At 37.9% G+C, this 25690-nt stretch overlaps 1 protein-coding gene across 2 annotated transcripts; it reads left to right on the forward strand.

Annotated features, from left to right (window-relative positions):
* Window positions 1–5114: 5114 nt before the first annotated feature.
* Window positions 5115–15219, forward strand: LOC577960 (protein ADP-ribosylarginine hydrolase-like). 2 transcript variants are annotated; one of them, XM_778156.5, is made up of 8 exons: window positions 5115–5434; window positions 7051–7244; window positions 8313–8366; window positions 9663–9758; window positions 10341–10416; window positions 11796–12257; window positions 12909–13062; window positions 14933–15219. In XM_778156.5, exons 1-8 carry the CDS (start codon window positions 5394–5396, stop codon window positions 15056–15058), a joined length of 1203 nt encoding a protein of 400 aa, XP_783249.2. In that variant the 5' UTR covers window positions 5115–5393; the 3' UTR covers window positions 15059–15219. The 2 variants fall into 2 exon arrangements, with proteins under 2 accessions (XP_783249.2, XP_011666606.1); XM_011668304.2 differs by having other exon boundaries at window positions 5115–5410.
* Window positions 15220–25690: the final 10471 nt, after the last annotated feature.

Consider the following 25690-nt stretch of genomic DNA (forward strand, 5'->3'; position numbering starts at 1 on the left):
AATGTGCCCAACTCGAACTCGGCCAAACTCACTTAATCAATGGCTCTGATATAAGGTGACATACTCTCTCTCTAAAAAAAGAGTGAATTTTCCCTCTATTTTAACTTTCTTGGGGGTGACGTCAGGGATCACTTGTTTAGGAGTGAATATCGATTGACTTTCGAGTGCTCTCATAGAAGAAAAGAGTGAATGTTCACTCTATTTTTACTACATTTTCACTCTCCAGAGGAGAGACGTCAGTGGTCACTCGATTTTTTTTAGAGAGTAATATAATGATCATGATGACAAATTTATCAGAGGTATGTTTTGAACAAGGGAAAAAAGGAAGAAATAAAATCAATCACTGTAATTTACTATCATCAGAGCAACCGTGAATATTGATGAGAGAGAGAGAGAGAGAGAGAGAGAGAGAGAGAGGAAAGGGGGGGGGGGTTATACTGTGTCACCTGATAAAGTAAATTCTAGTCACGTGACTCACTTACTGTGCGGTTCTAAACAAATTTGTGATCGACGTGAAATTCACGGGGATGGGGGGGGGGGGGGGGGGCTTTGGGAGGATTTGTCACCCGATTACCTCCTGGAAGATTCCGGGTGAAAATGGAACAAAATCAATTCCAAGTGATCTCCCCGCCCCCATCCTAGCTCTAGCCCCACTAGCAAAATCACTCCTAGAAATCATGTCATGCGCACAAGTTGATGAGCAATTCATATAATATAAACAGAACGGAAACGACGTATCGCGAGTTTTTGTATTTTCTAAAAAAGTACTTTAGTTTGTGAGTTGCTCCACTTTTAATGCGAACCGAATACAACGATGCCCATGAAGTTTGAATATATTTTCATGAAGTGATTGTGAGAATATGATTTATTGTTGATGTATAAAATCTTCTCAGAACTTTATTTCTCAATCTAGATTGTCAGAGAGATTGATCTATATCAATAATAAATCATATCATAATCATTTCGTCAAAATAGGCAAAGAATTAATAATCCAATTTCATGGGTAAAAGTGTATTTTAAAGATATTAATTTTAGATTCTGAATTGTTTTACAAGCATTGATCAATAGATCAGTATAGGCCTACCGGTTCTTATCAAATAATGTGAACACCATCCAATTGATTTATCTGTCAAAAGCTGTTATTTAACATAAATTCGTCTTCATTAATGATAACTGATTTATGAAGAATTCTATTTAGATGAATGTGAACACTTTACAACGCACCGGTGCTCATCTTAAACAGGCATACAGATTTCTTTGCATTGCATTGAAAAGAAGAAAGAAATGCAAGAAAATCTATAACTGAGCAATCTGGGAAAAATTAAATCAATGATTAATTCAGAATTGCATATACCATGTATAAAATCAAATGACTTAATCATCGGTATTTCAACTTGCAGCCGTCGGTATACTGTACATGCAATTATGTGACAAAATATTATAATCCAGACATTTTTGTTAATGATTGTGTGAAATGGTTTCACAATGAGCAAACATCAAGTCGTTATCGCCATGAAATCATTAACAAGAGAGATGGAGAGAGAGAGAGAGAGAGAGAGAGAAAGAAAGAGAGCGAAGTCCTGGTGCTTTGTTATTCGTGGCCGAAGAATTCAATGTATTAAAGCAAAATTCACATCTCTCTAAAATAAGCTATCAATTATTGTTGTTGAATAATGATATAAGTAAGTCTTTATCATGACATGAGATAGGTCATACAGTTTTTTTTATTTCTCATAATATGCATTTAATGATAATGACAATAATAATGATGATAATGATAATACTTATAGCAATAATGATAACAATAATAATAATAAAAATGACAACGATAACAATATTAATAATCATGACAATGAAAATTATAATACTACTATTACTAATAATGATCATTTTAATGATAACGATAATAATAATAATAATCTAAATAACAATAACAGCAATGCACATTCATGCGCTTATAAATTATAAACATAATAACATTTATTAATGCATTTGTAATTATGCTCGCCTGGTATTCGAAATGGAGTACATTCCCAACTTTGGCTTCTTGAAAGAAACACTCGTGGCCTCCTGGCATCAGGAGAATCGTGGCCATGAAGTCCGCCCATGGCTTGGTCTCGAACACCGGCTCGTACACGGCCGCGACGTCGTAAATACATGATGTCAAGAGCAGGAGAGCGGACAAAATATAAAGAAACGCCGACGCTATGGTGGGCATTCCCAAAATTCGAAACATCTTCGACGTGAAACAGTAATATTCTCCAGACAATGATTGATTGGTAATTGCGGATTTCGAAGACAATGACTTTTTTATCGTTCAAAGGTAAATATCTTATGCGAATATAGTGTAAACTGAACCATATGTTCACAATTTTATCAAGTGCACGCGTCTCTCGCCGCCACTCGAGAAAGCTGATACTAGTTAATACGATAAGCCCCAGTACCCGCGTTAGCTTGCCAACGAGCAATTAGCCTTATCCAAATGCTTTTTTTGGATGGCGCATTCATTTTGAGATATGATATCTTCAAATGAAATTAAGAGACCTCCTTTTTTCTTGAATAGAAAATTGCTGTCGATGACCTCTTCGATGAATGTTGGGTAATGCTCAATGAAAAGGAAATCAAAAAACCAACATAGACTACAAATAAAATAATATAAGCATAAATTACAATTTGGGTCCAAAAAGAGATTTCAATTTAGAATTATTGACATAAAATGCCAATACCATTTTAAAGACATATTGAACAATGTTAACGAGTGATAATTCCTGCTATATCATTGAACGAAGGGCCGATCTGGAAGTCCTAGACATATTATCGTTCATGACTTTAATTATTGAAGGGCATATAATTTTACGTATTTTGTTTTTCTTTAATTCAATACATAGATTGATTTGGGACAATTTTAAGGCAACTAGTTTAAACAATGTCACTCGATATACGTATAAACCAGCTGTTATTCTCAAATGAGTCCTCCTTGTGATATTTTATTGACCATACTCGTATTATTTCCATTCTGGATTTTTGTTAATCGTTAATCATTATGATTTCATTTAACCTTCTGCATTTTATCAATTTGAGGTCTAGGTGGGAGTATCTTGTCAACTGTATAACACAGTTGTGCGTTCAGGCAGTATTAGAACAAATCCCATGAATTATGACGCACTCGGGTAAATTCTTAGTTTCAGGCAGGCAGAAAACACTTGCCAGTCGTTGTGCATATTAGTGTCTGAAAAAATGAGACTATCATATAGGCTCTGTAGTTCAGCTGCTCCAGACACAGCCAGAAACTGGCAAATCTAGGCTCTGCTCAATGCTAAAAATTTTGGTAAAGTGTGAATTCTTTGTCAGGAACATTTCATGTTTAGTTCTAATTATAAACGATGATAACACAGTTTTAGAAGCATTATGTGTTTGATATTATTCTCAATCCAACTACGATTGGGCATTTGGCACTTATTTCCTCATGAAGTGGAGTGGAAATCCCTTTTTTGTAGGATTCATATAACATGTATTATATTATAGGGATAACTTCTTTAAAATTAGTATTTTTAATTACTTTTGTGAGAGGGGATGTCATTATTTTGAGCATGTGTGTTTTACTTCTCTGTCTTCGAATTCACTGGTGTTTTAATAGTGTAAATAATTACGTTATCAAATTTCATCCAGTAGGCTTATGCCTATTCATGAAACAATATAGAGAAATCTATATTATTTTTTCAGATATGGTCTATATACGGTTTTAAATAGACTCCTCCAATTCATACACGTTTTTTTAAAGCCCCAATGTACTACTTATACCGTAGCTACTTGCGCCCACTATATAGCGAAATACCTAATCGGTGGCCATTGGTCCCCCGTGATCCTCTTTTTCTTATGTTAATTGAGAGCTCTTGTGATGCATAACCACCTGTCGTTGACCATGCAGGGAGGTCTAATCCCTCCTGGCCAAACTAGTGCGGCTGGGCTTTGAGCTATGCTTGGATTAGTGAAATTACTTTATATTGAACACTACAAAACAACTACTGCAAATACTATGAACGTATGGCATTATTTTGCCATATTGAATGGAGAATAATTTTATTTTGTTCTTCATAATGAAGGCGTGTGTGGAAATAAACGAACGTCGCGTTGAACCTTGAATCATGGGTTAAACGGATTAATAAGAGTCATGTATATTTGACACGCGTACAGAAGAAACACACTAATATTTTGTATTCTGTTTTATTTGAATAACTCTTTTGACAGAGGAGTCCACAATTTTTACGTGTTAAATTTGGAATTTCCATTATACTATACATCACATTTTAACCCCATTTTTAAAAATATTTCTATGTATTATTGTATATGTATTTTTATGGTTGAAATAAATTGAATTGAATTTTAAACAGTACGGTCTGTTGTACAGACTAATAAGAAAATAGGTGACTTTTGTACACGTGTATTAAGTAGTCTGCAGCCACAAACCCTTTTCTGTTGTATCATGGCAGCAGAGTGTCTGAACTGTGAGACTCAGACTGCACGGTCAGTTGCACTCTATAGGCCTTGTACTACAACTGCTTTTGACAGCAAGAGCCAGGGACTTTAATTTAGGCTAGGCTCAATACTTTTCTTTGTTTTAGCTAAATTTGTTTTAACGAGGTGTCAAAACAAAGTTTGTGCCAGCAGACTAGGCTTTCTAAAATAAAGTGTTCAGTAATGGTATCAGCTTTTGTGTATGTGCTAGTTGAGTTATTGAAGATGTATCAGATACTGCTCGCTTGGTGGCGGGCAGATTAATGAACCATCATTGTATTTTAGTAAGTGCATATATAGTAATTGTATGGGGGGCTAGTGTGTGATCAAATAACATAACATTTAATAAAATAAAATCAGCTAGTTTATCGAAATAGATGCCAAAGAGAGAGAGAGAGAGAGAGAGAAAGAGAGAGAGAGAGAAGAGAGAGAGAGAGAGAAGAGAGAGAGAGAGAGAGAAAGAAAGAGAGAGAGAGAGAGAGAAGAGAGAGAGAGAGAGAGAGAGAGAGAGAAAGAGAGAGAGAGAGAAAAAGAGAGAGAGGGGAGTTAATTACACTGTGTCACCTGATAAAGTAAATTCTGGTCACGTGACTCACATACAGTACAGTGCGGTTCTTAACAAATTATGTGATCGAGGTCAGGGTCAATCCCGGGGTCAATCGCCCATTTTGCACCTGTCTAGATGCTATACTTGGAGTTCTTCATGGGAAATGAGAGATCCAGCAATTGCTAAGAATTACGCAAAGGGTTCATTCAAATAAAAAAGAAGAATTACTCAAATTGTCAAAGGATATTTTTGACTACAGTCCAGTGCAGTGCAACTGGAACTTGTATAGAGCCAGGATCAGATACAGAGAGGAACCCGGAAACCCTTGCCTATGCTACGCCTGGCCAGGTGGGTAGGGCACCTCGTGCACCGGTAACTAACTAATAACTAATATATCTAATTAATAACTAATAATTAACTAATATGTCTAACTATTCAAAATAAGCAAGACGAGTTGAGAATTGTCTAGTTGAGCGTTGGCTTGCGCTTGGACTCTTTGGAGTTAGACTTTGATTGAAGTCGATTGATCTGTTCTCAGACTCAGGGCCAGGATGTGGCTTTTATTTAGTTTTACTAGACCTAGTTTTGTGGTAAGCTTGGTTATGTACGTCTTAGACTTAGCATTATCAATTGTACTTAAATTAAAGTCTTTAATAACAACAGTACTTGAATTGCTCTTTATAGTTTTACTTTTGATTAAGTGAGGCACAGAAGTAGTACGTACATGTATGTCTAGACTACATCAATGGGGAATTAATGTGTTTAATACTGTTATTGTTAATTAATCTGGAAAGTATATTGTATACCGGTAATCATATTGAATGAGTGATGAGTTTTGGCTTTTTGAAACGTTAACGCTTGCTGTTAACAATTTTACAAATACACAGTTTTAAGTTGTAGTCCCTTCAGCTCAGCAGGGACGTGATAGAGAAGGACTGGAAGTTATGCGCAAATCTGCAACTGTTGACCAGATGGTGAGATAAAAGAGCGCATGAATTTCAGGATTTAGAATTCCTACATCAGAAAATGGTATCACAGCAACTGTTCGCTGTCCCTGTCAATGATTCTCATCAATTGTTGAATGTGTAAAGAGGAGAACAAGCGACCACAAACTTGTGTAATTTCATCCTTTTTTAACTTCAAAAATACAAAAAACACGTAAAAACACTCATTAGCAAATTTAATGTTATTGAAGATTGTAAATCATGGATCAAATAACGGGACATTAAAACATGCCCAAATTAGCGCAATATCCTAAACTATTGAGTTTTTGTCAGGATGCAATTTTTCTTTTTACCAACTCTTGCACACAAATTATAGGAAGGACAGAGTTCTAAATTTGGAAATGTGTTTGATGCACTATTCCCAATACAATCCCCATATAAAGTTTTTGATTTACACTGAAATTTTGCGTGTAATTCAATATTTTGTAATAAATGTAAAACTGGTGCCTGGCTTCCGAAAGTCCCTGCAGTGGAAGCGCGGTTCGGAGCATGGAACTTCATAGTCAAATGGAATGTTACACATTCCATTGTTACGCTTTTACTCATGAATGCGTTTGAATAAATTACAAGAGTTTCACCGGCTTGATTCCAGTCCTTCTCTATCACGTCCCTGAGCTCAGTCAAATGTGTAATTGTATTGCTTGCCACAGTGAAAAAAATACACGGGGGCTCAGGGCGAATTAGCCCCCGAAATGCCCCCATAAATTTGCATAGAGTTCAATGCAAAACAAGTTTAAGAATGTTATATTCATGCGGGCAAGCTTGAAAAGTAGCTCCCGAAAAATAAACATTAATTTTTTCCCTGGCTTGCCAACTTAAAATTAACATAAATTTAACATAAATTTGTGTAATTCCTTATTCCTGTTCTATTTTTTTTAGTGGACTGTACATTATGTATTTCATTTATTTCATGCAAATGTACATGCTTTCATATCAAGGTGTGTACATTGAAAACGTCCTGAATGTTTAAAATATATACCACAGAGGCGCAGACAAAATGATGAGCAGTGACAGTGTTTTGGCTGACATGTCGTCAAGGTACAAGGCCGCCATGGTTCTCAGTGGTGTCGGCGATGCTATGGGGTACCGGTCAGGCGATTGGGAGTTCAACTTTGTGGGCGCAGACATTCATAAGGAGCTAAAGATATTGGGAGGCATAGGCAAGCTTCATATAAAATGTAAGTATGGTTAGAACTGATATACATTGGTAGCTGCATCAAAGACTTGGAACAGCATCCCTAGTGATTTATGTGATCTACTTCATGTGAGAATGTACATTTTTTGTCCTCTTTTCATATATTTGTATTTGTAAGTGCTATGGTACTTATTGTTTTTAGCGCTCCAAAAATTTCGATATATTTTTATTATTATGAATTGTGAATAGAATCACTGATTGATGCCACAGTTTGAATCACTGATGGAGAGGCAGATTATTAATAATCCAAATAATGGGGGCTGAGAAAAGTCGGCATGTGCGCAAAGAGAACTATGAGGGCGTAAAAATAAACCCTTCTGTGTGAGGTCCAGAAGCAGGGCCCCTGCTGGGTGTTCAGGTGGCGTCGCCCTCTGGCATCGAAAATGTTTATCATTGTTTTAATTTTTAGCCATTAGCAATTTGCTTTTATCATTTTTACTCACCACTCCGTTTTGTTGACAGTCAGCCATGCATCAAGGCTTTTGTCAACTCTGTTTGTTGTTAAGCTAGGCAGGCAGCCAGTGAAAACAAATTTGTTCAATACAATTATGGAAATGCAAGCATTACTTACAACAAACAGAACTTTGTTATTCCTGGCTCATTTCTCCTGACTAAGGTGTCATATGAAAGGGCAGAAAATGAACCCCAAGGAAATATTATTTTTGTTTTCTTTGAAATTCAGATACCGTTAGCCAAATTACTTTTTGGTACCCTTTCTTCAAATTTATTTTAGTCACTCATGCATGAAATATGCATCATACAAGTTGCACCAAATGAAAGAGGAGGATCTAAGCTGTAAAAATATGTGTCATTTATTAATTATAATTGAAATTAAGTTATGATAAAACATTGATAATTTTCGTTTTCCTTTTTTCTGGTACGCACTGTGTATGTTCTCTACTGTAACAAACATAATATATAATAATAATAATAATAATAATAGCTCACATTTATAATGCGCCTAATACTTTGTTTCTAGGCGCGGAACATATTATTACCCCGGTCATCGGATTCAGGCTTTATTTTATATCTCTTTCTTGTTCCTGCACAGTACCTGGATGGCCTGTAAGTGATGACACAGTGTTACATTTAGCTACTGCAAGAGGTAAGATCCTGTGGTATCCCTGAAACATTGTTGGAGGGGCATTGTTTTTTTCTTGGTTCATCTATCATACAAAATATGGAAAACGTCTGATCCTCAAATATAGAAATGTATTGTCAAGGATTGATAATTAAATAATGCCACATGGTCAAAGTAAACCTTTGAAGTTTTTAATGTTTTGAATTCTGTAAATTCATTTGTAATTTAGCCTTTAGCTACAATGAGTGAATAACATACCTTGAATTGAATTGAATTGAATGTATATAAAAATTCCCTGCATAAGAAATATGAATTTTCTATGAATGACTTGTAATAATATGTAATATACACCGCACAAGACAGACAGTATTCATATGCCTTAAAATACATTGATATGTCAACGAGTTACAAGACTATTTTTTTTAAAAGAGGACTTACTTGACCAAACCCCAGCAGCTTTTAAACAAACTTCTGGTTTTCAACTTAGTTATGAATTTATTGTGTCATAGTTGCCTAGATTCACTGTACAGTAGATATGTTTATTGTTTTAAATCTGAAAATTGAAATTAAACGAAGTAACGTTCACAAATTATTCCAATCTTGACTTGAAATTATTCTGTAATAGTCCTGTCAAGGCTGCACCTATATACATGTATGTGCTACCAGTAGGTAATTATATACAGAAATGGAAGTCATATCATTCATTATTCAATCTTCATTGGAAATCATTCTGTAATAGTCTTGTCTAGGCTGTACTTACAAGTGTACTATCAAATGTTTATTAAAAAAATATTATTCACTACTGATGAAAGGTGTTAAAGATAAAGACCAGTTATGGTCATGCGATTGCATTGTGAAAGAAACGTTGTGGAATTGACCAGAAAAGGTTGTTCATCTAGCATATATATAAGCATTGGTGTGTACTGAGACATATTTTGTGATAAGCGCTATACAAATGCTGTTAATTATTATTATTATTACTGCAAGGTTCTAATATCATCAAAATGATAAGAAATTTGGCCAAGTCTTTGTAAAGTTACAAGCACTGTACACAGAAAGATGTATATGGGACTACGCACACGTGCGCGACACGTGCGTTTATCTCTCACATACCAACAGATAAACTAATTTACCAAATATATCAATTAATAAGCGGTTTCCTGGCAAAATTGTTATCATGTATTAGTCAAAACATATTCTTTCACATGATTGGTAATAAGAGCTTCAATTTCATTTTTTGGAATTGTGGCATTTGCAATACTGGTCTTTACCTTTAAACTACGGTATTATTCTTTTTCCCCTTTCTTCATTTCTTTTCAGCTCTTCTTAGTGGAAAGCCCATCGGTGACAAGCTGTACATTGAGTTTGCAGCCGAGTACAGGAAAGGGGCTCTCGATATGAAAGGAAGAGCGCCAGGTTAATACCATTTTTCTCTCCGACTTTATTACTGCATATTCATATACACTCAGCAAAAAAGAAAAAAAAAAGAAAAGGAAAGAAAAGAAAGTAGCACTAGTTTTAGCTCAGATTTTCAAACAAATATTTGACATGAATTATTTTTAATGTATCAGAATAACCAGAAATTAATTCTCTGTAAGATGATATGACAGGAGCTATTCATTCATGAGTGAGCTTAGCCATTCAACTATAAATGAGTCTCTGAAAGAAAATTGCAATTGACGGAAGCTAAAGGAACAAACCATGCTAAAAATAAATGGCTGTGATTAGCTGCCGTAAAAAGTGGGGTTATGCCAGATGTTTCATGACAACCGGCAGTAGCAATGCTAGCTAGAATAACATGAGAGACTCCTCATGAACTCTTTCTGTCAGCATAGGACAGTGAGTTACATACATGTTTTTTTGCATGTTTCGTTCCTTCAGCTTCCGTTAATATTGTCCAATGTTCATTCTTGTGATGTACTCTGATGAGCACAAGATGAATAGCTTTTGTCAGTCTGTATTTGTTGCTTTTCTCTAATGTTGCTACATTTCTTTTAGGTAACACAACTAGCTTTTCTATCAGTCGACACAACTTAGCCAAGCCAGATGGTTACCTAAGTCCATATAACAAGAGGTGAGACGTGTTGGTGATAACAAAAGTAATAATTATAGATTTTTAGCGCACTTTCTGACAAAAAAGGTCACTCGAAAGTGCTACAGTAATTAGCTGTACAAACAAAGACTCAACATAGGTTGTACAATACACATAAATTCTTAGTGTTAGGAAATAAATCGTATGCATCAGCATGTAATAGAACATATACCAAAACTAGATAGTGTAGTTCTGGATAAATAGTAGCTGCATTAGTTTAATTTGAAATGTTTCAAGAGTTAAAGGTAATACGTAAGTTTTGGTAAGGGGTCATGAATTTAGTTCAAATGAACACATTGGAAGCATATTCGGTCCTACAATATTCAATGATCGTTGTCGCGGTTGAAATCGAGTGTAAAGTTATGAAATTGTAAATAACAAACTCTTTATGTTGTATAGCTCCCTCTCAAGGTCAAGATATTAATAAAGCTATAAAACAATGTTTCTTGACTAAAATCGACCGATCAGCTTTTCCTGTTTGGAAATTATACATCACAATTACATATTCTGAGATTTGCATGGTCGCAGCTACCATTGTACGGCCGTAGGCGCTATTTGAAATTTATCAAAATTTACCGGGAGCACCGGTAAATTTTTATATTCAATTTTTCTCGAAAGCAGAAGTCTTTTAGTGGCTAAATTTTCTAGTGCTTATAATACATCTACAGAGGCATGCAAAAATATCAATATTGTAAAGAATCACTTTCCACCCAATTTTCAAAATTTCCCAAAACTTTGTATTACCTTTAATGTTTTTGATTTTTGTTTTTATGACAGCATTGCTGTCTAATATGATATCAAGCAATTTGGATAAAGGCTCTTTATTCAATTGTCACTATTTTGTATATTAAGAAACGGATAGACTAAGGGACTGCTGCAGCCATGTGAATATTGATGATGTGACTTTTTGTAAAGACCTGTATCCCTTTTAAACTTTGAATTTGCAATGTAGTACATTTATATCATTTCTGCCTATACTCCTGACGGTACTTTCAAATTAAATTTGTGCATACATGTAGTTGCAGTTGTTTGTAAGAACGTTACACATATATTGAACACTTTCAAGATCAAGGGAAGCGACACATATAGTCCACACATGATTTCTACCGGCAATACTATAATAATGATAACAGTAATACATTATACCGGTATTCATAAAGCGCTTGATACTAATGTTTCTAAAGAAGAAAGGATAAGGAAGGAAAAGTGATAGATACCAAAGGAAAACAAAAAAATTGAATCAGAATTAAATGACAAAGAAGATACTATAGATGCTATAGGGTATTTAAATTGACTCGAGTTCCTTCTTGATTTGATTCTTGAAATTCTTAACGATCATGTTCCATCTTCTCTTGCTCTAGAGGAGGAGGGTGTGGAGCAGCCATGAGGGCCATGTGCATCGGTCTGCGTTACCCCAGGCCGGACCAGCTTCTAAACCTCATCGCGGTCAGCGTGGAATCAGGGCGCATGACACACAACTGTCCGACCGGCTACCTCGGATCCTTTGCCGCCGCCCTCTTCACGTCCTACGCCATCCAAGGTGTCCCGGTCGTTTCCTGGGGTTGCAGACTTGTTGCAGAACTGCCCAAGGTTCTGGACTATGTCCGATCCGTTGGCCGCGACGTGAAGGAGAACGAAGAGCAGTGGCCGTACTTCACGGACAAGTGGACAGCCTACTTGCAGGAGAGGGGGATCGATGGAGAAGATGCGACGGAAGCACGATTCCCAGCAACCTACGGTGTCGTGGAGAGGGATGCCTTCTATAAGAGTGTCAGCTTTAGGGGATGGGGAGGATCCAGCGGCCACGATGCGCCCATGATTGGGTGAGTATTACGTGAGGAATTACTTGTATCAGGATGATCCTTCTGCCAGAGTTGTAGATTGCCTTTAAGTTATCAGGACTTTGGTTCTAGAGAAGGGATTACATGTATGACATTGAATGGTGGTGGTTATTTTACATGACTGCTAAGAAAGCATAAATGCTTGTAAGTAGGCGACCAGATGGCCGACGGCTTTAGGTCCTCTTCGAGGGACCTGGTAATGAGGATTAATGCCTTACCAAAGGGCACTAGCACATCAAATTGGTTTCGAACCCGGGTCACCGGAATACGAGACCACTGCTCTACCGACTGAGCTATCGCGTTGTAGATTGCCTTTAAGTTATGAGGTCTTTGGTTCTAGAGAAGGGATTACATGTATGACATTGGCTTCCTTTTTATCATTCACATACTTATTCCTTATCCTTGAAGGAATCAATAGAAGAATATTGAAATTTGATTCTTGTTAGTTTATTTACAATAAATATATGTGAGTGCTAAACTTCTTAATGCTGGTGTTCAGGGGCTTTCGATTTACACGGCCTGAATCCGATGACCCTAAATGCTTTAAAGACATTGTTGATGTATTAAGCGCTATATAAACCTAGAATAGTATTATTGTAGTTGTTATTTCTGTTATTATGCTCTCTCTAACAGCTACGATGCCCTGCTCGGCTGTAAGAATAGTTGGGAGGAGCTTTGCCTAGCAGGTATGCTCCACGGGGGTGACAATGACTCCACTGGGGTGATGGCAGGATGCTGGTGGGGCGCCCTCTATGGCATGGACCAGGTGCCCAAATGCAACTACAAGGTTTGATCACAAATCCATATTTTCAAACCATCTATAGACCAAAAGGGACGAGACATATACATTAAGGAGGTTTTGAAACCGAAAGCAGTGTGGTGATCTAAGATCTCCAAAATGGATGCTATGGATCATCCAAAGGTCAAAAGTCAAAGGAAACCTTGATCACCCTCAGATTGATTTCTTGCCCATTAATCTACAAGACCCCACACCAAAGTGTATGAGAGAGAGTTATAAAGTAAGATATTATTAGCATAATATACATAGTTCGTGATAATGTGACGTATTATGCGAAGTTGTTTATCAAGTAAATTATTCAAATTTTTGGATGCTTCCTTCCCATTGTGTGCCGCGGTGTTGTGGCATTTTGTTCACCTCTAATGATATTTTGTACTACTACTGTCAGAAGGCAAATTGCAGAAATACGTTGTTGCTCTTCTGACGTTAACTCTTTCCAACTAGAGCTGTTTGCATGATACATGTACAGGTTTGCCTGGTACATCATATTATCAAGAATTTGGCTGCGCCCATGCCATGTCGTCCTAAAAGGCATTACATCATAATATTCTTTGGGGTGAGGTTTCCTGAAAGTGTACCAATCTTCTTCTTTCAGTCAGGTGGTGGTGCTGGCTGCGCTGCTGTGGCCATCACAAGTTTATGCCATCCTTTTCTGCTGTTGCTCTCGTTGCCTCTTTATCCCCTGGCTTCCACTGTTCCTGTTATAAGGGACTTTCCAAGACCATCTCTTCTTTAATACTACATGGCCAAAAAACAGTAGTTTCCTTCTGGCAAAACACTTTCGGAGCAACATCTCTGTATCCAGCTTGTCCAGCACCCATCAGTTTGTTTCTGTCCGTTCATGGAACCCTCAATATTCGCCGATACAATACATTTCATAGGCATATACTCTCTTTCCATCTCTTCTAGCCATGGCCCATGTCTCACTTCCATATTTAGCAATGGGAAAGATAGATGTCAATGCCATCTTTAAAGCCCCTCTAAAGTGTTGGGTGCCCCAAATTCGCCAAAATTTTGATGGCTAAATTTGTATCATAATGTGAAAGAGGATGTCATTTATGACACACTTCTGCTAAGGGTTCCCCCCAAAATGTGTTTGAAGACGGATTTTGATGAAAGAATGCATAATTCGGGTTTTCTGTTGTATGCAGAAAACCTAAATTTTGTATTTTTTCATCAATATTTGGCTCCATTCTGTCGAGCGATTTAGGTCAAAAATCAAAGGCTGCTGAACGATTTTTGACTCGCCGCCCAGTGACCGACTGATCTCCTGGCAGCGACTGGGCGGTGACTGCTTGGCAGCCTTTGACATAGCGGCTGCGACTGAGCGATGCCTGAGCGGCCGCCGCTCGGTGCCCGGTTGAAATTGGCTCAGAACTTGCCGCCCGGCCACCGAGCAGGCTACTTTTAGGTGTTGTGACCATAGCTTTAGGTAGGGCAGTGATGTGATGTAATCCTTTGTGTGTTTTTTTCTTTCCATGTAACATTTTGAGTGATTACATCCTCCACCCCCTCTGTATCTTTTAATAGAGGCAGAAAAAACAAGAGAAACAGTGCAAACAAAAATTAGTAAAAAATTTTTTTTTTTTAGTATGAAAAATTAGGGGACTTAAAAAGTCACTACCGGTACACAAATTGCCAATTTGGTTATCAGTTTGTCAAGGTATGTTGTGTCATTACAAATTCATACCTTTCTTATTAGTTATCCGATTTTGCTCAATTTTTTTTGGATTGATTTGTCTGAATTTTCTGCTTCTATTGAAAGTAAGTTATTTTTGGAGTGTACTTGCCCTTTAAGATTTAATTGCCCCAGCCTCCCAATATGTGAAAGTATTGTTGTTTTGTCTCTACCTTACAGGACCTTGAATACAGGACTCAACTGGAGGAACTTGGGGCAAAACTTTACCACATCGCTGAAGAGGAAAGGAAAGAGTTTGAAAGCCAAGAGGCTGAAGATGCCAGTCAAGCCACAACTTTGGATTGAAAATGTGAGTCTCCATCGCGACGGTTCTCGACACTTTACTGCCCATGGATCAAAATTCCCAGACCTCCACATTAAGCTTTAACAAAAAAGATGTTGTATTGCCCTTTGGGACCGACCCACAAATCTTGAAATCTACGGTCGGCTTTTAAATAAAGTTTTCTCTTTGTTACCTTTTTTTTAGAGAAAACAAATATTTAAGCATTCAAAACTGAGAAATATCAGCCAAAGAGGGAAGAAAAAAAAATTACAAGTACAAAACAACATCTTTTTAGGCCTTATATGTATTTATAATATATGGTACTTCTACAATGTCTGTGTGACAAAGGTCAACTGATGCAGTCCAATGTCTGTTTCATTAGTTGACCAAGGCAGGTTAAGGGATAACCCATTGGTTTATGGCTCACTGTGGCCATGGGCATAAAGCCGAACTGGAGCAAGGGGAGGGACACAATCTCATGTCCCCTTAACAGTTACTTTCAAAGTTATACCAAGTTATGTTGCTACACACGCACTCTTTATCTCTAGTTATGGTGTTTTACGCTTTTTACTTTCATTGGTGACCGGTCCATTTGTTGTCTTTTTTATCAGTGTTTAGTCATGGTTTATCGATTTTTAACATGCTACCAAATTCTTTCTTTTCATGTACAGCATCTGCCTATTTCTATTAAGAAAGTATAACAATTTATGTGTAGGGCCTAAACATTAACAGTTTGACTTTTATTCTAAGAAATTTTGCAATTTTTGTATTATGGAGATTTTTATAAAAAGTATCTGAATAATTACGAAGGCGCCTTCATTGCTACTGACGTAGTTGCACCCATTCATGTTTCCTTTTTTTTCTGTTATTTAAAAAAAGTGAAGTTAAGATCGCGATACAGTTATAGTGCCATTTCACTCATGATCATGATAATGAATTCAATTAAGTCAGTACTCGTAAGCCTACATCAACAAAATTTTGAACATAGGTGAGGTCTTCTAATTCGGTTGTTCCCGAGGTGTGTTTAGCATTATTGTTTAATTAATAATAACTAGTCCTTTGGTTTGGCTTCATGACTGTGAGGGTGAACCAAGAGTCGAAAAGAAAACCACAGACTTTAGCCTTGTTACGAGACAAAACGCCTTTAATCTGAATAAGATTCGATCTGCAAATATACAAAAAGAACAAAAGCAATTCAGGTATATGCTGAATTCAGTGATCGATCAAAACATTACTGCAAATTGCCAGCACCCAGCATCCAATACTTCTGCACCGGCTGCACAGAAACGTTGTTAACACAAACAGCGCACTAACAGTACAGATAGCGCTGTTTTGGCCGCATATAAGCATAATGTTAGTCGAATTCACTAACAGCGCTATTAGCCAAACATTTCAAGGCCGCACAGAAGCTAACAGTAGTGTCAATGTTTTAACAACTCACTAACAGTGCCAGGGGCACCAATAGTGACAATGTTAGTGAATAATTTCTTGCGTGCGCTATAAATTTCTCCCTTTTTTATACCAAGTACTTCAAAATAGACCTAGAGTTAGACCTAATTAAGAATTAAGAACTACTCCTTACAACATTTATTTCTTCGTCAGTGTAGTCTGGAGCTCGAACTCTCTTCGGTTTATTTTGCGCCATTATGAACGGATGAAAATTAACGAACTGTGTTAAAATATGAATACACGTCACTCACAAAGACAACGATGCACTGTGTAGTGCTGCATCAACAAGATTCATCAATCTATAAATAGATTACTACGTACAAATCATAGGCTCAAAACTCTATGGCTCAAATCCACTAACAGCGCTGTAACAGCGTGCTTGTCTAACAGCGTGCTTGTCTGACTTGTTAGCGCTAACAAACATGCTACTAACAGCGTTTCTGTGCAGCCGGTACTGGTGGAGGAGTGAGCATATGGTTTCTTCCACTATGTCCTGTCATCTCATGGATGAGGAGCAACAAAGGACTACCCTTGGGGAGGATGATGGGATGCTTCACTTCCACTGGCAGCAAAGCCCTGTGAATTCTTCCACCTACTCAAAGTAATTCTTCTTTCAGTTTACCATCGAACTTGTAGATAGGACTGTCTTCCCTTACACCCTTGTCTTTCTTATGGGTGTTTCTCTTTTTAGCCTTGCCACTCAGTGCTTCTATCTCTGCAGGGAAGCATCTTTATTGTTCATGTTGCAGAATTTTCATCTCTGCTTTCTCTAACTCTTGGATACCGAGGGACTGCTTCATTACCTGCTTCTCTCCTCTAAAATACAGAACTGCCAACCTGTCACTTTCAAAAAACATATTATTCAGCTTGAAAAAACATATTTCAGGTGAAAAAACATATTTTGCCTATTTTATATGTTTTTTTGTTATTTTCCCTATACACCGATTCGGGCGACTTCTGGTGGAAGTGCGCCCTCATAAGGTGACGCCATAACTGGGGGGCGTCTGACTGCAGCTAGCTAGCTTACATTGCAACGGGTATGCTATACCTATACCGAACCTCGCCCAGGCCGGCCAGGGTCGCTGCTCCGTTAGCTAGTAACCGCTCTCGAGCTCTCTGTACTGTCAGCTGGATCGGAGAAGCCCCCCAGTTATAGCGCCGCCACCGGCGGGCAGGTACATAAAACCCCCAAACCGAATCGGTGTATAAGATGTTATTGCAACTTTTTTTCTTTGAATAAAAAAATGCTTTCAATGCCAGAAAGTTGTTTCGTGTGAATGAATTTATTCTTCATTACATGAACATGTAGTGCAGAGACACATTCATCTTAATATTACATGGAAAATCAAAACTTACCAGTTTCTGTCTTGTGGAAGGAAGCTGAATAAATTAAATGTTTCTTGTGTTATGCAAAGAAAAGGTCCTTTCAGCCTTCAATATAATCCATGATATCAATATACAGCCAAATCAAATCCGTTCGTTCATGCATTAGAGCTAGAGACAAAACTGGTGGCAGCTTTTTTTTTTTACACTTTTCAAATAGTTTGTCTGGAAAATTCATGTCATAGTAAGGGACCTTCATTGCTTGATTTCTTGGGGTTTTTTGTCAGAATATCTGACAATGTTGATGTCTTAAGACTGGGCCTGAACTCTGTTGAATTCTTTCTTACAAGAGTCGCTCACCATCAGCATTGCTGTGTGGTAGTGCTAGAATTGCATGCATGCATGAGTTTTCCCAAGTCGTCATATTTCAACTTCTCAGTGACATGGTTTTTCAAGGTTCTGATCTCTGTCCATGCACACTTCATCTGCTCTCTTGTCTAGGGAGACATTCAAGAGTGGATTAACTTCATACTGCAGGAACTCCAGTTCAACAATGTCTAGTTTGTCCTCCATGTGAAATTTATGACAGAAGAAAGATAGAGATGAGAATGAGACATCTAACCTTTTCCCTGGGATAGTAACTTGTGCATGGCAAATCACTTCATCCTCTAATGGGAATTTTGCAATCACATAGTCTGTTACAGAGCAACAAAGTACTTTCTGACTGATTCGTAGAATTCCTTCCTTTAGTTGTTAGAGAACTTTGAGTTTACATGCTGTCGCACCACAAGGTCCTCGTCATCTTTCTGGTTCGATTTGTCCTTATAAGCACACTCCTGTAGAGAAGACGCACCAAAAACTGCATAAGTTATCCTTAAGGGGGAACTTGGACACAAAATAATTTGAAACTGCAACAAAATAGCTTCTAACCGAAGAAAAGAATTCTCTCTTCTGCTCATCTGTGATCTATCCTGTGGACAGAATGTCCCTCACTTTAATTCTCTCAATGATCAAATCTTCATCTGTCCTCTGATTGTCCTTGTTCTTGTAGTCACATTCGTGCGGTAAAGCTGTCTTTATGAGGATTGCTGGCTTCACAAATCTCATCAGCAGTTGCCTCAAACAATCCTCTCATCTATCCCGTAGGATACTAACACAAGTAATAATTAGGTCACCATTACTGACCTTGTATTCTTTACAATATCTGTTCGCGTATTAGCATCATGCTGGCTCAGAACAAATTGACGCTCACTTGTGTCCTCCTCTGATCCATCCTCAGTGTCCTCGCAAACAAGATTCACTTTCATGATGATGTCTTTCAACACAACATCAACATTGGTGCTTGTATTTGTGAAGATATTTTCGCATCATTAATTCCAAATGTAATGTTCTAAAATGTCTTATACAATAGTTAACAAAATTCCTTAAGAGTAGGCCTATAACTGAATGTTTCTTCTGCGTGAAGATCTCCTTGTACTACTTTCATCTTCGGGATTTCATGTTGAGCTTACTGTGATCCGGATTCTGCCATCATCAGTACAAGAGTTTTCAACTGCTGAATTTTGGCGACTGAGAGATCTTGTATTTCTTACAAAATCTGTAAGGGTATTACCATCTTCCTGGCTCAGAACAAATTGACGCTGACTTGTGTCCTCCTCTGACCTATCCTCAGCGTCCTTGCAAACAAGATTCACTTTCATGATGACATCTTTCAACAAAACATCAACATTGGTGCTTGTATTTGTGAAAACGTTTTCGCATCATTAATTCCAAATGTAATGTTCTAAAATGTCTTATACAATAGTTAACACAATTCCTTAAGAGTAGGCCCATAACTGAATGTTTCTTTTGCGTGAAGATCTCCTTGTACTACTTTCATCTTCGGGATTTCGTGTTGAGCTTACTGTGATCCGGATTCTGCCATCATCAGTACGAGAGTTTTCGCAACTGCTGAATTTCGGCGACTGAGAGATCTTGTATCTCTTAATAGCGTATTAGCATAATGCTGGCTCAGAACAAATTGACGCTCACTTGCGTCCTCCTCTGACCCATCCTCAGTGTCCTCGCAAACAAGATTCATGTTCATGATGACATCATTCAACACAATATCAACATTGGTGCTTGTATTTGTGAAGACATTTTCGCATCATTAATTCCAAATGTAATGTTCTAAAATGTCTTATACAATAGATAACAAAATTCCTTAAGAGTAGGCCCATAACTGAATGTTCCTTCTGTGTGAAGATCTCCTTGTACTACTTTCATCTTCGGGATTTCGTGTTGGGCTTACTGTGATCCGGATTCTGCCATCATCAGTACGAGAGTTTTCAACTGCTGAATTTCGGCGACTGAGAGATCTTGTATCTCTTACAAAATCTGTGAGGGTGTCAGCATCATGCTGGCTAAGAAATAAATTGCTGCTCACTTGTGTCCTCCTCTGATCCATCCTCAGTGTCCTCGCAAACAAGATTCACTTTCATGATGATGTCTTTCAACACAACCTCAATATTGGTGCTTGTATTTGTGAAGACCATTTCCTGTTTGTAATAGAAATTTACAGTCAGGAATACCTTTGCATGCATACTTCCTTGTATCACTGAGATTTACATGTATTGGCTTGTAATTCTCAACTACACCTCGTTCTCTATTTCTGATTCGTAGGAGTCGGCCAAGAACCCACTTGTTCTGGTCAATTTTTGATGACACTGCAAATCAGTTCAGTTCAGTTCAAGTTTTATTTCCACATTTTATTAAAAAAAACACAAGTACAATTCATATGCATACATATATATATACATTAACAAACGTTAAAATGAAACATCTTCAATTTAAACCATAATGTGGTGGGAATAACGAAGGCCAATGGCCTATCAAGGTTATTTCCAGAGATATTAAAATTTACTTAAAAAGTTTCTTAAATATACTAAAAACGAGATAGAAATACAGAGATTAAAATAACACAAAGCATCAATATACAGAATTAAACCAGACAAATCCATTACAACAAAAAAAGAAAAGGAAAGGCATTTATGTAAACAATAATACTAGTTATACACATTCATTCGGCCAAGAACCTACTTGTTCTGGTCACTTTTTTATGACACTGCAACATCATCATACAATCCTACCGCGCTGCCGTCTTCAAAGTGAGATGTGTTGCTGGTCTGTTGTTTGCTTTGCACTCTCGTTATTCTATCCCATGACAATTCCCCACAAGGGTTAGTGTTGAGCTTAGACACAATTGTTGATTTGTGCACCTCACCAAATCCTGGTATGGGAATCGTACTACATGGTCATCTTCCGAAGGCACCAATTACTGGTCTTGACCATTGACCAGTGTGAAATGGTCTAACAGCTCTGGGATTATGTCTGGCAATAATGAGCTCTCTTCAACGTGGTGGTCTCCATCTCCATACATTTTCTGATTCAGGTCTCTTTCATTTGTTCCTGTCAGGACATGTGGATAATAGAACCAGCTATCATCACTTTGGTCAGTTGTTGCTGGGCAAATGCCGATACTCATCATTTCTTTTGTTTTTCCCCTGAACAATAGGGTACACCCCTTTCCCACGCCACAGAAGTGTCAAGTTTGTTTATACTGATGCATATTTTTTCATTATACAGTTTCTATCCAACCTACTCTAAAAGAGTATATTAATGCTGATTAAAACAATTGAAATACAAATCCACCCCATTTCGTTTTCTTCTGACAGAAATAAAAGGTGCATGTTTATCACTTAATATTGTGAATAGCAGTTCAAACTGTTCATCCGAAGGAAAAGTCATATCGGGTCGGGAAACAGTTGCAGAACTTCCCTTGTGCCAAATATTGTCACCTCGTCGTCCAGTAGCATGCTTGTACGTTGGACCATGTTCACTCATTACGTTGGTCAGTTGTTACTGGGAAAATGCCGACACTCATCATTTTCTCTTGTGCTAGCTTCAAACCGTCTTCCCATGAAAAGTCATATCGGGTCGGGTATCAGTTGCAGAACTTCCTTTGTGCCATATATTGTCACCTCGTCGTCCAGTAGCATGCTTGTACGTTAGACCATGTTCACTTCGGATTAGTTCTTGAAGTCTGCAAAAACAACAGAATAATACAGTGTGTGGAATGTAAAAATAATTAGTATAAGGAAAGCAAACTCCAGATATTTCACTGTTTTATCAAAGGACATGAATTTGAAAAGCATTTCAAAAAGAAATGAGCAAAATTGGTCAAAACATAGGCAAACTACACTCATTTACATTTTCTAGTAAATCATGTTTGCCTCTGCAAATCGCTGGCAACACTGATTCCATCATAGTGGACAGCTCTCTATTCACTTCGTACATAAAATTTCACATTCTTCTTCCTCCTGAAGCAGCATGCAGGGGAAGTTGTTGATGAAGAACTCTACAGAAGTGAACTTGGCATCCTTCTTACACGCAATGTCAGCCACTTGGGAATGGATGAGGACATCAGACTTCAATGGAAACTTACAATGCAGTCACATGCCTTGATGTAATATGAACGCACTGTTGCATAGAACTGCATGATGTTTATACATATTGGATTTTCCTTTCTTTAGCTTTGTTCGAAAATATGGGGATCTCCACAGCGTATGCATCTCAACTGGCCCGGATCTACATGGAGCAATGCCAACAAACTGAGATATGGGTCTGGGTGTCCTTCATTTGCCTTCTTGAGGAGCGCTGTGGCAGTCTTCACACCATTATCCACTTTACCATTTGCCTGAGGTCTGTCTGGCACTTCATGCTGCCGTAGAGGCTTCTTATGTTGCCTGGTACCCATGGCTCTACACACATTACAACTGTGTATGTAGTTCTTCACTCCGCTGTTCATATTTGGCCAATAGAGGCATTCTCATGCCCTCTTTAAACAACTGCTTTCTCCAAGGTGTCTGTTGACATTTCTATGCGCTTTACAATATACATATATATTTAAATATAACAAGCTCATAAAAGGAAGATGAGTATTAAACAGAAGCATAATATAGAAAACATGGGTTGAAGTTTTTTTCTTTTTCTTGTAACACCTTATACAACAACATCATCATTTTCATGTTCAAGTGATAAATCTTTGCTAGCAGCTTCAAAATCAATCTTCTTTTCATCTTTGTCATTAATCATAATTTTTTTCTGGTAAACATTAAAAAAAAAAACTTTACACGTAGAATGTACTTCATCAGAAAATTGCTGAGATTTACTTTTAGTCATTTTACCAGTGGAAGTAGGTATTTTATGCAGCTCCAGTTTCATTGTTTTAATTTGCACAACCTCTCCTTCGTAGAACAAATTGGTATTACATGTACCTTCTATTCCTGCAGAAGTTTGCATACCAGTATTACTGCCAACTTTACTACCATTAGTTTGCGTACTGTTCTTTCTGTACTTCTTTATGATTTACTATACAACAGATTTCTTCATTGGTAGATTTGTCAAGCTTCAACACAGTGTTTTTCTGAGAAATTACAGGACATTCAAGGCCTTTCCTTTCAACATGTGACATCAAATTTTCAGTGAAAAACATATCATTATATTCTTGCTTAGGAGACTTTTCATAACCAATCGTATAACTATCTTTGGTTTCACATTTCTGGGTATTAAGTATCTCAGATCTACACTCAGAATTGTTTTCTTGAATCACTTCAAATGCGATATTTCTTTGTTTACATTCATTATCAGGTTCTTTATTACCCTCAACATGTATTGCATTTACAGTGCTTTCATTGCTTGGAATTCAAGTTTCTGTTCCAGGTTCACTTGTTAATAACTTTGGCAATTTTTTCATTTAATGTTTGAGAGTCTCCTGTACTTCTATGAAGATCTACACCAGTCAATTCGTAACATGCATTAACAAGACCAACATTCATACACCTAGCTAAGTTTGTAATATGCTTGTAGACACCTTGCCATGATGATAAGAATGCTCTTGCCATCTTGAACTTGGAGGCCAGTCTTGGATCTCAAATGTGAATAGAAAATGCAATAACCACCAAATGTGGATATGACAATGTTGACAAAGTTCTTGAGCAAGGGCTCGTTTCAAAATAATCCATTTATATTCAGGCATTTCTTTTCCAATAATTAAAGTGAATGGGCTGTTAACGCCCATTTACCTTGCAAGTACATTGGGAGTAACTCTTGGATCTTTAGTTATCTGTCTTGCTCATATGCCCTCCAAACCCCATCTGTGACATGGTCATTCGGCACCTTCGCATGTCACGTGTAAAGTGCCATAAACCATCACTAGCTTTGATTGGGGGGTGGTTAAATCCCACAGGTTATGTAGTCGTGAGCAATTTTGTTATTGTGCTCGAACTGATCATACACTATATCCCATGCCTGATTGTACCCTGCTAAGTAGAATGTAATTCTCTATGGCCTCTTCTGTACAACTGTATGAGATATGAAAGTCCGACCCTAGCATCTAACACCTTACAAGCTACATTCACTTCAATATTGTTAAGAAATTCCAGGCTTAGTTAGATTGACTGCCATTGACATTGTATCATACAATTGGGTGTTTCTGTTTGGGTTAACATTCTGTGGAACTCCCCTGGTGGTATAATCCTGAATGTGAGGCACAGGATAGCGATCGGAACTGTAACCTTATTCAGAGCACGGTAATCACTGCAGGGACGCCAGTCTCCCTCTGTCGTTTTTGGTACCATGTGCAAAGGTGAAGCCCATTGGCTTTTGGATCGGAGGCCTAATAATTCCCAAATCAAGCATGTGTTGACATTTTTTACAGTGTCAGGGGCAAGGCTTCTGGGTCTTGCCATCATGAGTGGCCCACTTGTGTCGATGTGGTGCACAACCTCACAGTACTAGTAGTACTAGAATCTAGCACTACTACTATTAGATCTAGGCCTTGTACTAGTTCTAATTTAGGCCGAGTAACTAAAAGTCTAATTTACAACTTAAAGGCAGTTATATTATTTGAGGGAAAATACAGGGAAACTAACTTTGAACATAAAGTTGATAAACTATGATTGCTTTAGAGCAAAACACAATATAAATAATGTGTATAGCCTACGCTAGGTCAAAACTTTCCCACCTTGCCTGTCTGCATCCAAGACAAACAGGGCGTTCTCCAGTGCCAGGACGAGATTCAAATCCATCATGATGTCATGAAACAGCCACTCGACAGCTTGGAAGTAGCTATCCGCCAATGTGTCCGCCCACGTGTCCGCCCACGTGTCCGCCCACAGCGGAGCGTCATCCACACATTTGGTTTTATTGTGAATGTCTGACACGATCTCATCATAATGTCTGGTGTATCCATCACCAGAGGCAATGTATCCTTGAGGGGCCGTCTTTTAGCGGTATCTGCCCCAGGGGGTAATGAAGGTGGTCAGGTGACGGTTCTCTCTGCAGAGTGGCACGCTATGGTAACCATTCCACGCATCAAAGACAGTTTTCTTCTTCTGGTGTGGGACCGAACGAGTCTGGTGGAATGGTGATGGTGTGTGGTATGTCTCGCATGTAGTGTGGGCGTTGAGCGCCTGGAAATCGACAGTTTGTCTCGGTTTGCCATTCTTCTTTGCGCAAATTACCATCCGATGACACCAGGTAACAGGTTCGCCAATGGGGACCGGTTCCAGCACACCCAACTGCACGTCATGATCCAACTGTTGAAAATTATAGCCTGAGACCTCTAAACGACACACTAGCTGCATGGTTACAAAAGTCTTGATTTCTAGAATCAAACATTCTAGTTTAGCCTCTAATTCAGCCTTTTATTCGCTGTTGTGTCAATCAAAGAACTGATTACCCCTAGCTGACCTCCTCGATACTTGCTATGCCCTGTCATCTGGGTGCACTTCCAACCTTTCATTAGTGTGTAGCCTTGCCTCTGCCTCTGCACTAGCTCCTGT

The sequence above is a fragment of the Strongylocentrotus purpuratus genome, unplaced genomic scaffold (genome assembly GCF_000002235.5).
Source record: "Strongylocentrotus purpuratus isolate Spur 01 unplaced genomic scaffold, Spur_5.0 spur5_scaffold_16, whole genome shotgun sequence".
In the NCBI taxonomy this organism is placed as follows: domain Eukaryota; kingdom Metazoa; phylum Echinodermata; class Echinoidea; order Camarodonta; family Strongylocentrotidae; genus Strongylocentrotus; species Strongylocentrotus purpuratus.